The sequence below is a fragment of the Embiotoca jacksoni genome, unplaced genomic scaffold (assembly GCF_022577435.1).
Source record: "Embiotoca jacksoni isolate LCO1_2020_lvr unplaced genomic scaffold, fEmbJac1.0.p SCAF_13, whole genome shotgun sequence".
Taxonomy (NCBI): Eukaryota; Metazoa; Chordata; class Actinopteri; family Embiotocidae; genus Embiotoca; species Embiotoca jacksoni.
In genome coordinates, this window is record NW_027185263.1 from 10229380 (window position 1) to 10244397 (window position 15018).

General features: G+C 39.6%; 1 protein-coding gene across 3 annotated transcripts in view; it reads left to right on the plus strand.

Annotated features, from left to right (window-relative positions):
- cadm2a (cell adhesion molecule 2a) overlaps positions 1-15018 on the plus strand; it is a 202913-nt gene that overhangs the window by 129825 nt on the left and 58070 nt on the right. For 2 of the 3 annotated variants that reach the window (XM_069146365.1, XM_069146367.1), the window contains one exon: positions 5337-5363. The exons of the other annotated variant lie outside the window; for it this stretch is intronic. In XM_069146365.1, coding sequence (XP_069002466.1) covers positions 5337-5363 — 27 coding nt within the window. Of the gene's footprint in view, positions 1-5336; positions 5364-15018 lie in introns of those variants that run through there. 3 annotated transcript variants of the gene reach the window in all.

Here is a 15018-nt window from a genome sequence, read left to right on the forward strand (position 1 = left end):
CACCTTCACTTCAAAAACACTGAAGTATCAGAGAATCTCAAATGTGTTGTGTTCATCCATAAGAAACATCAGGATAGTTTTTTGAATAAACAATGTTTGTTCAAAGAAATATAAGATACGTTGTAAAATATATATTACTTTAAAAGCAGTTTCCAGCGATACTGTATCGCACGATGTGTAAAAGGTTTGACCTGAAAGGATATAGAGCAAATGAAAGGAAAGTAAGATGAATATCTACTGAATGTGTTATATTTAGAGGTATTTCTTGATTACCAAGGGGCACAGAGCAAATGTGGCAGAAAATGAATATTTTATTTTCTCTCTTCATGTACTTTCTGCCCATTTGTCTTGGTATCAGTGGGTTATTGTTGTTTTTTTAATTTAGCTTTTTTGTCTGCTTTGTTTTTGTTTTTTGAACCATTTAGGTAGGTGACTATTTGTCTATTAATTAATGTAAATCAGCTACTAAAGCTATATAATCACAAAAACTAACAGATGGTCTGATTAGATAAAAGCACAAGTTTATTAAGGGAGGCCAACATTGTGCTGCTTCACTCAGCGTCTTGTCTCACTTCCTTCAACTGCACTCACATTTTGCTGCAATTACTGTCACAAATAACACCTGTGTGTTTAGCTGGAGGCCACTGACCATCAGCAATAAGTTTTGGATCCTTTGCGTCATTATGTTTGCATATTGTCCCAGACCATGGCCACATGGTCACTATAACACAGCAGACGTATTGCATTGTCTTGTTTTTTCCTTAACCTGCATCAGGGTCAGTTTTTTTTATCTATTTTTTTATTGCTGGCTTGTACTTACATTAATATGTTACCAAATTGATTTTTTTTTTGAATGACTGATTATCAACCTCAACTGTACATACAAGAGTTGATCACTGTACTGTTGAACACAACATAGGCAGCTAAAAAGAAACTCTTGGTGCCAGATTGCCTGGTGCCATTCCCAAAATCTGGGAGGTGTTCCCTCTCAAACCATAAACACTGCTGTAGACCATCTTTAGTAAAAAAATTAAACAAGTGTCATGAACGTGTCATCGACATGTGTGCCTCTGTGCATGTGTCCACGTGTTTGTCTGTGTGTGTGTGTTATGGGCGTTCAGTTTAGGAGCAGATGATTTAACCGCAGACATGGTATGCAGGTGTAATTGTGTTAAGGAGAGGAAATCAAATGCTAGATTAAAAAACAAAACAAACAGATGTGTGTCGCCCCGAAATGTGAAAAAACAAGGGTGTGGTAGACAGATCTAATAAAGCAGGCAGTATGGTGGCAATAAACTGAGTTAAGTAAGCTTAATTCCATATATTAACACTTTACCATCTCCTTTATTACCTTTATTACCATGAGATTAATTGCAGCCCTTAGCTAATGCTGTGCTAAATCAAATAAGATTTAAATACATTTACTTGTTTTTATTCTGAGCTTTTTTCATTCTGATGATTCCCGGTAAAATAAATCACAGGGTTATAAAGGACGGCTATAAATATGTGTTACAGTGGATATTTTTCTCAATGTTTTTAATGCTTGCATGGGTATGAGTCGATTAATGGTTCCATCATAAGTCATAAGGTGACAAAGAGTGTGTTAAGGTTTTGCAGCAATCTGCTCACCGGTGGAATATTGGTTAGATTCCAAGGGCCTGGAGTACACCAGACATACGACAAAACAGCTGCTGCTGTGCGAAAGATAAGCTAAACTCTCCATCATGCCATGTGACAGCTCAGAGAGCCACGCTGCACACATCGATCTCCATAGGCTTTTCACTGCACGTCAAACTCTGAATATATCTGCCACTGTGAAAAAGGTAGCCTGAGGGGGTAAGAAATGCAGAAGGGGGAGTGTAAGATACAGGACAGGAAAGGGTTAATAAGGAGGTAGAGTGAATATAAAATAGGGAGGTGAGACAAACTCCTGAATGAGCATAAGTTGAAGGAAGAAGAATTGGAGGAGGAAAAGATGAGGAAAACAGGAAGGATGTTGCAATAGAACACATGTCCTCCCTTGAGACTTATACCCTAAGGGAATACTGTGATCACTGGTACATATGTGTGTGTGTGTGTGTGTGTGTGTGTGTGCGCGTGTGCGTGTGTGTGCGCATGTGCGTGTGTGTGTGCGCATGTGCGTGTGTGTGTGTCACAGTATGTGGTGCCTGTATGAACTATCACACAGTTTATTTATGACGGCTCCCTGCTGATGGTTACAGAGACGGAGAACAACCTGCTTGCAACTCTGTGCTTTTCTGTGTCACCAGTGAAGTCACTCACTTGTCACTGTGTGGGTGTTTACACAGTACTTAGACCAATAGCTTCAGGCCTGTTTTAGGTAATACTTGGAAAAAGTGGTGCATCTTTGTGTTCATACCACAATTAATCCTCACCAGGTGTGAAACATGTATTCAAGATGCGCGACACTGTACTTAAAGGAGCAGTGCGCCGGATTTAGTGGCATCTAGCAGTGAGGTTGCGGATTGCAACCAATTGAACACCCCTCCCCCCCAACCTCCCCTTCCAAGCATGTGAAAAGAGAATGTACGGTGGCAGCGAAGCTCGCAAAAAATGTTAAAGTCCCTCCTTACAGCCAGTGTTTGGTTGGTTCCTTCTGGGCTACTGTAGAAGCACGGCGGTGCAACATGGTGCGATCTTTGGAAAATCATCTGCTCCCTATGTAGACAAGAGCTCCTTCCTATAACAAAAACACAACTATTCTGATTTTCAGGTGTATATATACACCAATGAAAACATAATTATGACATAATCATGATTAGATTTTTGCTAATCGATCTTCCTAAATCTAACTGAACCTTTTAAATTTATAGTTTCTGTAAGGCAGACTATTTTCATTCTGAAGGACAGATCACACATTTACTAGACACTATTATTAACTACCATGAAATTAATTTCAAGCTGAAGTGACACCGGTGGGGCATAAAACTTCCAAATTAGTCTAATTTTCACTGCTGTTGTAGCCCCAGTTTGATCCACCAAATATAGTTATTGGAATAAATAAATAAGGAAATCTTGTAATTCTGTGAAAAAAATGTTGGCTTCTGGACATGAGACAATGGAAAAGGAGAAACCTAAGAGAATGTTGGTTTAAAATGCATGGTTATACAGCATACACAAAGAGCGTAATTTTATCCCCTTGAGGTGTTACTTTCTTATTATCTTTACTGTATCCTGTCCAGTCAGTACTAAGGAGTGAGAGCGTGCCAGAGTTGGCCATTGTGTAATCAACTGGGAATACTCTGCTCACTGCACGGTAAAGTGGGGGGAATGAGCGAGTAGAATGAAAAGTGTTTTATGGAGTTTCAGCTTGACTTACAGAAGTGTTGTGTTGGTTGCCTGGTAACTGTAATACTCTGAGATGAAAGTGCAACGAGACTAGTGAATAAGACTCCCACCATTTTCTTTTCTTTTCTCCGGTGCTTGTCTTGCTCTTCCTCAGCCGTATATTTATTCAGCTGTTGTTATGAGCGAAGAGGTGTAAAAACCTATATGGTTTTTTTTGTTGGTTTTTTTTTCCATCTTTTGTCTCCAGGACATGTATTTCTTTTTTCACGGGTTTTAGACTCTGAGAGATCACAGAGCCACGGTTGTGACAGGGAACTCATACCTTGACAGCAGGGATGAAAGGCTGGGATAGAGCGAGGTCAGACTTTGCTAAGGGAATATTTCACAAAGCCATCAGTCTCATTGAGAAGGCAGCGTCGGTAGAGATGTGACAGTCACTGCCCTGTTTCTCTGTTGGGCTCTCTCCCTCTTGACCAGTGACACATGCAGCAAGGTGTGAAATTTTCACTGGATGTCTGTGTGTGTGTGTGTATTTGTGTCCATCCGTAAGAGAGGAACAATATGATTTGTTGTGCTTACAATAACTTTTCTTCGATAGGATTATGTTAGCTTTTTGTTCCACTTTTATTTGTCTCATGTTTTATGCCACTGATAATACTGTGATGCTGAAAGATTCACTATCAATCATATGAAATTATATGATGTTCTCTTTCACTCTATCTTGCACCTTAGAAAGTTTTGAAATAACAAGACATAATCATTTTTGTCTGTCCCTAAAAGATTGTATTTAATAGCACTCAAATATAAACAAAATCAAATCTTTGGGAGAATCCAAAAAGTGGTCAGTACTGTCTCGCAGCTGGTTTGTATCTTCGAGCCTGCTTTCAGGATTGCTTTTTTCTCCCTCGCTGACAGTGAATTTAAAACCCTACGTGAAAATTCTATTGTTTACAGGGAGAGCGGTTTATAAATCTCTAATCGAAAAGAAACCACAGTAATTTTTATTACCTGCAGACTCGGCACCTGCAGTGAGATTCTCTTTGTTCTCCCTCGCTCATTCTTTTTCAGGCACTGTCTCTTAGAGCTGTACATGTTTTCAGGCTCACTGGAGGCATTCCAATAGATCCATCAATTTGGCAAAGCAGTGTGTGTGAAGCATATGAGTCATTCCCTCGGGATACACATGCAAATACACAGACACACACATGTACACTAATAGATGATCTGTGTTGTTTATTTGGCTCTCCTCTGTGTTTTTACGGGCAGGATGTCACGGAGGTGATGCTCTTGTGTTGGTTAGGTCCTCTGTGTTGTGGCTCCTTTTGTTTTTATACGTGGCTTTCTCTGGCTTGTCTGATTTCCACCAAACTGCTTGTTGAATACTCCCATATCATGGCATATTTTCTGCTAGACAACAGTCCTGCCTGTGCTTCTATTCACCGATTACAGTGCTGCTAATCACAACGTAATATGATGGTGCAGCAGTGTGTGCATTCATGCATGCACACACACACATACAACTCATTACATCCTTTATGCCTTCATGAAACAGAAGCCAGATCGGCATCAAATAAAAACAAGATAATCAGATGTAAAATTTTCTGTAATTTCCCCCAGAAATCAAATGAAGCACAGCAACACTAATCAACAACATAATATGTACAGTATGCTTGTATCCTTATGGGTCCTGCAAGCTCATTAGAAAGCAACTAGCTTCCTTGCATGATCCAGATGATGTGACACGACTAATTACAAGGTGCCTCACTGTAAGGTCTCAATCTGCTGATGAGCTAAATCAGGACATTCTCATTCAAGCTGGAATGAGGGGGTTGAGCCCTTGTGACTGACATTCAAGATAAAGACTATGCTGTTTCTGCATATTATGCGACTGATACAGACACACTGTTCTTCCTACAGTTATCTAATCAGTTGCTCTGTCTTCTGTCTTTCTTCTTTTCCTCTCTCTTTTCTGACTTCTGCCTTTCTTGCTTTTCATCCAACCCCTCTTGTGTACTTGGGGACTCCAGTGATGGCTTCAAAAGGCAAAGTTCGAGGTGAGTTGTGGCTGCTGCTGCTACTGCTGCTGCTACTGCTGCTGCTACTGCTGCTGCTGCTTTCCCTGCTGTGCCTCCAACTCAACCTTACAAAATACCGTCAGTCAGGAGAATTTACTTTTTTATTTAAAAAGTAACTGACTGACGTTTTAGTTACTTGCTCACATTCTCTTGCTTTTGTGCTCTCCTATTTCCTGAACAGTCATATGGTAATTTGTGGAAGGCAAGTTTTCAAGAGTCACATTGTATTTTTTATTTTAATTTCAGCTTTCAAGTCAACTTTAATGGGATTTTTAGAGGGTTTTAGTACACAAATTTACAATAAAGCATTATTAGCTGACTTGTAACTACCCAAACAGTGGAAAATATGGCTCAGTGGAAAAGATGGTTGGCCTGGAATCACGATTTATTCTCCCGCTCTCCTTACTGTAGGGTCATTATAGATTTAGATTAGCTAGTAAATTATTGAAGCTCATAAGCACTGAAAAGGACAGTCCAAGGTCAGGAGAATAATAAACAAGTATGTAATTGTTTGACCATTGCTAGGTAGTGAAAAGGTGGCAGTAAATTACAAAGATCAAGATCGTTTCCATTATTCAGGATGTCTGCAAGATGGCAGCGAGGACAGGTAGAGATAATGGAGAGGCAGACAGGAGGACCAGTGTTTATTTGAGGGGAGATAATCTGATTTCTTTCTGTGTACTTCACTAAATATGTCTCCGAAAAACATAAAATTTAGTCAAACAAGATTATAATCTCCTTCTGTTTAGTCACTATTTTTGGCTAATGATTACAGACAGTGATTATAGTCACTTCCTGAGAAGAGATGTTATCAGATGAGAGGATTGGTATCAGCCAGGGGGGCATATGAGGAAATTAAATTATATTAAAGAATATGTGGCAGAATGCAGTCTTTTTAATTTTTGATGGATTTAATGAAGTGTTTATTAGTGTATTTCACAAAAAAAATCACGATCTGAGCCAAATTTTGAAATATAAGTAGTTTTACATGGGCATTTTAAATGATTAGATAAGAGAGGGGTAGGTTGGTTCTAAATTCATTCAAATCAACCATGTGAAATTTCAGCCAGAACCAGAAAGAACTATCTTCAGCAAAAAGATGAACAATGAATCCTGTGACAGATGGTTCCCACAGAGCCCTGATCTCCACATCATGGAGTCAGTCTGGAATTACATAAATAGAAAAAAATATTTGAATATTATTTTGAGGGGCACAGTGGTGCAGTGGTTAGTATTGTCACCTCACAGCGAAAAGGTCCCGAATTCAAATCCGGGCTTGGGCCTTTCTGTGCGGAGTTTGCATGTTCTCCCTGTATCTGCGTGGGTTCTATCCGGGTACTCTGGCTTCTTCCCAGTGTCCAAAAACATGCACCTCAGGTTAATTGGTGATTCTACAAATTGCCCTTAAGTGTGACTGAGAGCGAAAAATGGTCTTTGTTTCTGTCTCTGTGTTGGCCCTGTGATGGACTGGCGAACTGTCCAGGGTGTGCCCTGCCTTCGCCCAAAGTGAGCTGGGATTGGCTCCAACACACACACACACACACACACACACCGTGACCCTGTTCAGGATAAAGTAGGTGTAGATAATGGATGGATGGAAAAAAATATGTACTGCCTAAATCCACAGAAGAGCTATGACAAGTTCGTAAAGTTGACGGCCAGAGGCAAAGTACACAGGTTCATCAATTTATTCTACCTGCCATTGTCCCCTTTCGGCCTGATATACACCACTCTCCATCTCCACCTCCATTAAATTATAAAATTACATAAAGATGAAAGTTATACCACAATACCACAAGGCAGGCTATTATACTGCCAAACGGGCACTACACTAGTGATTACAGTTGGGCAGATGGTGACGAATTATGTTCAGTCAAAAAATGTGTAAAATCTTGATATATGTTTACGTTCGACCAGCTCTGTTCCTGAAGCTTTAATTTGAGCTATATGAGGTGCTTTCTTCTGTTGAGCGCAGAAAGACTTAAACCCGTTAACTGCCGCTCGCAGCTATATTTCTTGTTATAAGTTTGCATGTTGTATGATAGATTTGGTATATTTCTCATGTCAATCCCAGTCCCTCTTTTCAGTCCTGAATTCGTAATCATATTTAAACCACCTTTTTCCTGATCAACAACCAGCTGCATGTGCTTGACTGTAACATCTCTGTCTCCTTCACCGTCGATTCCCTGCTCACTTTAAAGGCTACCCTGTCCTGACTGTCATCCTTTTCTATCTTACTGTGAGAGTATAGGAAATCCATTGCACTCTTAATAGGGGAACAGAAGATGTGTAGATCAGAGTCAAGCACATGTCTCCGTCCTGCCTCTCTTACCCTTATAATGAGGCTATCAGTAGGAAAATATAACAAGCCAGATAAGATTCATGCTGATCAGTGGGCGGATAAAGGCTGAGTTCACCTCAAAGCATCGGTTCATCAGTATGTGGGTGACTGAAGCATTGAGTGTCTGGTAAAGGGGTGCCTTTATTTTTCTGTAAGTGTATATTTAGTGGAGCCAATTACTGTATACAGAACCAGGGACTAATCAAAAAGTGAAATGTTTCTCTTTTTTTTTCTTTTTTTTTTACAGGTAGAAGATCAAATCAGGGCTATTCTTAGAAAAGGGTGTCAGTGTCACTGTCAAGGGCTGAAAATGAGTTTGAAAAGGAAAAATGCAACACATAGGTAGCACCTGCGAATGTATGTGCACAAAACATACAGTTTATTGGTACATTTAACCTGTGTCTTTGAACATGTGCTCAATTCCAGTCGAAGCATGTTACAAAATTAAGAATCATTGCAGTGTTGCACAAGTGTGTCACTGGTAAAGTTCTTGATACCACACACAGATGAGCCAAAGAATTATGGCCACTTACTGATGAAGGCAATGATGTTGATTATTTCAGCAAATGTCAAGGTCTGGGGTATATTAGATTGTAGGTGACCGTCAGTTCTCATAGTCTCATTGTAATGTTGGATTCTTAAGACTTATGCTTGAGGACAATGAAGGCTATCCCTATGGAGTTATCCTGCATTTGAGTGACCAAAGGCACATTTTCAGCACAAAAATGTTTTGTAGTCACTTTAATTATTGTATGTTGAGCAACTATTATTACGCAAAGAATGATTTAATTTTAGCTAATAAAAAAATCTATTTGGAGCTTAATGCGTTTATTGCAGTGTTTACTATTAGTTGCACCATTGTAACCTGTTTCACCCAGTTTTCCTAATTCCCCCTCTCAGTGTACCTGTGCAGCAATTTTACCACAGTGGCCGAACTGCAAAAGTACAACTTCATCACGTGATGTGCAGCGGCCGATAAGGCATTCATTCAATGATTGGAAAATGGTCTGCTGCAAAACAGTGAATACATTTTTCTGCATGTTACAAATCCTGCAAAATGACTCTTTTTATTATAAGAATTGGATCCTTCTTGGCGCTAACATCTTGCTACCAAATTGAGCATTGCACTTTTAGAGTCAGCAGGTTGGAGCTATTTTGATGGCGCATGGAGGACCAACAGCACTTTAGGCAGGTGGTCATGATGTTTTTGTTTTGTGTAACACAAAAAGGGCTGCATAAGAAGATTTTGTCACCACTATTCCCTTCTGTTTGGGGGATACCATGCTTAAAGTTTTCAACAACAGCTCCCATAATGCTGGGGTGATATCAACAGGAAGTATGCTTTGAGTTCAGTGAATTCTGCTGCAGGCCACAAATTGAGCCCTGATTTTTTTTTTTTTAGCCTACATTTGTTAACGTTTGCTAAAAGGTAAAGGTTTGTGAAGTCAACAGCAGTTTCTGTTTTCAACCTACCCATGACTGTACAGACAAGTGTCACTGGATTGATTTGACACTGAGGATTCTCAGGCAAGTGCTGGAGCTTTGAGGAACGTCTTTTTTTGTGATTTCAAAGAGGATTTATGGACATTTATTTGGTTTGGATGTCAAAGATAGCCTGAATATATGTGTATTCTGTTTGTGTGTTAAGATTTGACTGAGTTAAGACTCTGAGGCTGTTATTGTTGAGGATCAATGTGCCATTTGTGTGTCACAACCACGGTTTTTGGCTGAAGCTGTGAGTAGGCCCTCTCAAAGGCCTAAGCTACAATACCTAACTTCTCGTTGCCCGTAGAACTGTTTCCCTGTGGAAATGTCTTTGTTCTTTCACCTCATGCAGTATCTTTGCCTCACGTCTCTCACAGTTTGAAAACCTCCGCTTCAAATCTGTGGTATTTTACGGATTAACTTTTTCTACTGAATAAAACAAATGTATTTTTTAACCACGTTCTCTGGAAGTTGTAGTAGAAAAAGGAGTATAAACAGATTACATGTCATTTAAAATATGCAGTCCACACTTTTAGTTCTAACTGTTTCCTCAACTTATGTTGGAGCAGTCGGAGCTTAGCTTTGAGAGGAGATCAACAGCGTCAACCCTGCCATTGTGAGCCCTGACTGGGAGTTGCGGTAAAAGAGCATTGCAGCAAAGTTAAGTCTGACATGAGCCAAATGATAAGAGCTGTTTTTAAGACTAGCATTTTCTGCCCCTGGGGGTTGGCATTTCCCCAGATCACTCTTAAATGAACAGTATCTGTCAACACATCGCTCCACATTATAAAATCACAGTGTCATGTTGATTTGGGGAATTTGGGAGTTTTTGGTGGCAGCAGTGATTAGTCTGATTTCCCTCATGAATGCCACCCTAGCCTGCGATCAACCATGTAAGAAAGCATAATAAATGAATTCCTTCCTGTGATAAAAAAGAAGACGAAGTCAAGCGCATTTTTCTCCACATCAGTTTGAGAAAACAATAATGAATCTGATTTCCCTGACTTAAAGCTTTTATGACATTTAATTTACGGAACCTACCCAGCCAGCAAGTGTATGGATGACTGCTGATATTGCTTGGCCTTTTATTTAAAGAGGGAATGGTGTGGAACATTTGAGACTAGATATGCTGTAAGTAAGCCAAATCGTTGCCTTCTGCATCCTTGTAGTGCTAAAAATCGAATACATGCAGCTGGGATCTTTCTATTTCTAAAACGGTCAAACTGAAAATAACATTGAGTGTAGATGGCCCTGCTCGCTTTCAGCCAGCTATTATCATTTGTAAAACACAACCCACTCACACTATCCACACTTACATATAGCACATACACAAGTATGTACGGTATAAAGTGGAAAACACATGCACACAGAGAGATGCACTTATGTATGCTTACATTCTGTACATAAATCAGGGCAGCATAAATGCCTGCAACCCAACATGTCTGCTTAACATTCCATAGAACATTTCAGCCATGTGGGAAACAGGTCCTTTATTGTTACAAGGAAACATTTGAGATACTGTTCTTTTGTTTCTGCACCTGCCTCGGTTGTTTTCTTTGTTCTCTCCGTTCTTGCTTTCACTTATCTGCCAAAATATGTACTTCTATCCTTTGCGCTTAGCCTCTTTTGCTTGCTTTTACCAGCTGGATGGAAGCAGTGTATGAAGTATTTATGAAGGCCAGGTTTACCTCCGTCATAAAACCATGAGATGTCTGACCTTGGCTCAGAAAGGATAGTGAGATCCGTGGCCATTCTGGACTGGGCAAGCTTGAACTCAGGCGGCTTACACACAGAGAATGGGCAGAGGTTTATATCTCTGCCCTTTAAATTGATGTGGCTGAATCAAGGGCAGGAATACTGGGCAAATGATATGTCTGGAAGCATGTCTGGCCACCATTTTTAAATTAGTGTGTGTGTTTTTCTTATAAATTATGATATATAGGACTGGCTCCTGAAAAGCAAAGTTGCGCAAAAGTTCAGCAGTGGGAGGGTGCCTCCCACTGCTGAAAGAGAACCTGCTGTGTGATCTGACATGTTTGTTTCTTGTAGTGCTTTGCATACACAGAATGGCGCTATCACAGGAGAAAGTCCTCCTGGATATTTGTCACTACCTTAGCAACATCTGTTAACACCGTTCACACCCCAGATGCTACTGAAAATATTCTCCCCCTCAAAAGTAAGCCAAAAAAACTGCAATCTTATGTCTGACTGTTCATGATTCCTATCAAACTGTCCTTCCTCTGTCACCACACACTTACACAACACCTAACAGCACCACGGAGAAGAAGGTGATATTTTGTTGATCTGACTCCAAGGGCTGAGTTGGATGTCAAGTTTGTGGTGGCAGCACCAACAGCTGCCCAGTCTAATTACTGTATGTAAATGACAACAGCACTGCCATAGCCAGCCTCTCTGGTGCTGGATAATTAATTTCATATCTGCAGATCAAAAATGACTGTCCTGAGGTGGTTGTACGCCAGCGCTGAATACAAAGGTAGCTCCACCCTCTGTAGGGGTTGCATTCAATTTGCTCACAGCAGGAATCTTATCACTGTCAAAAGTGCAAGTTTAGATTGGAAATGTGCACACATACACACACACACACACACACACACACACACACACACACACACACACACACACACACACACACACACACACACAGACAAATGCGCGGACAAAAATTAACATACAGTTCATTTGCAAGCAGAAAAATAGAATGTTTAATCACTTCAGTTAGAAGAGCCAGAGTGGAACCCAATTTATGGTAATTTGCATAACAATAATGTTATTTATTAAAAAAAAAATCTCAAATCGAAAGTCCAGTTTATTAAAGATAACTACACATAAAAAATTATTTCATAATTATTTCCAAATTCTACCAGCATGGTGTTGGAATATATTACACATTCATGCATTACATCATGTGTATGCCTTGATTTTTAGTTGTTGGTTAATTGCAGCATGCGCAATCTATTATAGAAATATCAACCCTATAACAGTAAGTTTAAAGATCATAGATTGGCGAAAATTCCAACTGGATATTAAAATAGTATATTCATAAAGCCTGTCTTAGTTTTTTAGAGGCAAATGTATATATGCAGAAATATGAATGGTAGCTTTTCACGTCGTGCATTTTTGGCTGCAGTAAATCAGTATAAAAACCAGTCTACACATTAAAATATTACTTTAGATTTGACTTTGTCCTCTTTATTTCAAACGATTTAAGTGATAAATTACATAACCTTCCCTCGTACTCTTGTTTAACAAGCGGCTATATAGTTTTGTCACCATGATTTTACCTTATTTTCACAGGAACATGCAATTTAATTTCATTGTGAATACTGGATGCTTACTTTTCATGCTAGGTGTAAGAGTGTTATGAAATGTTGATAAATCACATTTGATATGCAACATAAATTTGGGATGCATGTTGATAGAAGGCGTGAAAAAGGGTCATTGCAAAAGAGGACAAAACAACACTGTGTGTACAGCATGTTCTTGAGAAAAAGGAAGGAGCTTGTGCGAAAATTGTCACAGTGGGAGGAAGAGTCCCAGCGTGAGGGCAGGGAGAGATTAGGCACTTGTCTGATATGCTAGCAACTGTTCCAGGAAGTTACTACCAACATTTAGTGTTTCATATTATCGGCTAAAATTGGTTCCTGCCCCAGTGGAGGAAAAAAAAAAGTTCTCTACCCGGAAATTACAGTGCATTTGTATTTTTTGTAAGTCTATTTCCAATATTTTGCCAATGCTCTAAATGACTAAGCAGGTTGGAGAGTTTTCCTGCTGAAGGACGCCGTGACAGGATTCATGCCTGGTTGATGAATTCACACCAGCACTTGAGACGATCAAACTCTTGACCTTGTACCGCCTCTCCAATCACTAGGCCACCCTGCTGCCACACACTCCGTCGGAATCACTCAGTCTGAAAACCTTGTGTACCCAGCTGTGTAGCCACCTGTGTAACCTTATAGACACTAACTGGTCATGGCAAAGCTGTCATGTCCAATGTAATCATCTGCATCTCATTCACAATCTTCTTGGTGGGATGCATTTTTAACAGTCACTTTAGGTCCTGTTTTACAGTGTCATAGTAACTGAGACAGTGCTGTGTGGTGAGGGCTTAGGCTTGATGTGGTTTAAAAGTGAAAGTTTTATATTACACGATTATAATAAAGCCAACAGCATGTGTGAAATATCTTCATACTTGTAATTTAAAGATCACGGTATTCATTTAAAATTCTTCTTGGAGGTGAGGCAGTAATTGAAGTGCACTGAATTCCAGTGAATAACAGTGAGCATCATTATTTAGAAGCTAATTCTGGATTATAACCAGTTTGCTTTTATTTTGGGAGTTTTGACCATTGTTAGTCCAATAAGATCGCCCACTCAATATTAAAATGTCTTAAACAATGGAAAAATTACGACGTAAATGAAACCACAATTAGACTAGTTTTAAACAAAGCTGGAGGTTGGCCAAACAACCTGTGGAGGAGAAAACAAAGGCGAGCAGAAAAATGATGACCCACACTGTCCTTTGCAAACATCCATTGCCAACCTTCCAGCACAGAGACTTCTGGGTGCGCTAACCTTCGGTTTAACCTTCAGATAATGTGATGGATAATCCAGTTGGACTGAACAACCTCTCTGAATTTATGAGTACTTTCCTGCTTGTTGATTTGCCATCACCATTTTGCCAGTCCTCAGAGATTACCTGTATTTTAATAACAGATGGAAATTATGGGTATCATTCCATAAATAACACCTCTTCTGTTAAAACACAGAATTATCCTTTAAATTTAAATTTGCAGTAATGTGATCCCACGTCTGCAATTATTATTATGTTTGACTGGCTTAAAAGGTGACTCGGCTAATCAAAACTGTGGACCGCCTCTATCCATTCTGTAATCCTGTATTCCCATCCATACATCATTGCTCCACAGCTCAGTTGAGCTCCAGTCCTGATATAAAGGTCAGTAGCTCCAGGCTGTCCGTCTGTCCGCCTGCATCTCCCTCTTTTTCCTCTGCTTCTTGAATGCCTAAATAAGAAAGGTTACGAGACTCAGCTACTCTTGCTTGAAAGGTTGTGTCGGAGAGCAGACAGATAGCATCCAGGATGCTCTTATATTCTTATCAATATTATTTGTCCAGTTGTTTGCTTTTGCGAAAGCAAACACTTTTGTATCTGAAAGTTTTCTGTGAATATATCTACTGGCCACACAGTTGTATTGTTTTAGTAAATGTTTGGCTGCTGAACTTGATGTGGTAGGAGGTGCCTTGATTATTAGCCACTGCATACTCCAACTTGTTTTGGGTGAAGGGTTTTGAGTGGTCCCATTAAAATTTAAGATTCATCTCATCGAGGGAAACACCTGTGTGGAGTGTGGGGTGTGGAAATGAGCTCTGCTCTCATGTCTATAGAGTACATAATTTTGTGCTATTTATATAGAGGCAGCTGCATCAGGTCTTGTATTGCTCTACTGCTCTACTGCGTTCCTTTTACGTTGAGATGTACGTACTGGGCAAAATGTTGAGTCGCTAAAAGTAAAGTGAGGCTTCTGTGTGACCCGTAACATCAGTTGCAGAACTTCTTTGTTCCTCTTGTCTCTGAAGATAGTTCATCATGACTGACTGTTTGTTCGGGATTGCTGTAATGTTGCAATGCTACCTGATGGGAATGTATGATGTATAAGATTCAATACATCTTAAATGTCAAAAACCTTCGCACAGGATTGTGTATTATCCCATTCAAGCTAAAAAAAAAAAAAAAAAAAAAAAAAAAAAAAAAAGCTAAGCTAATTTCAT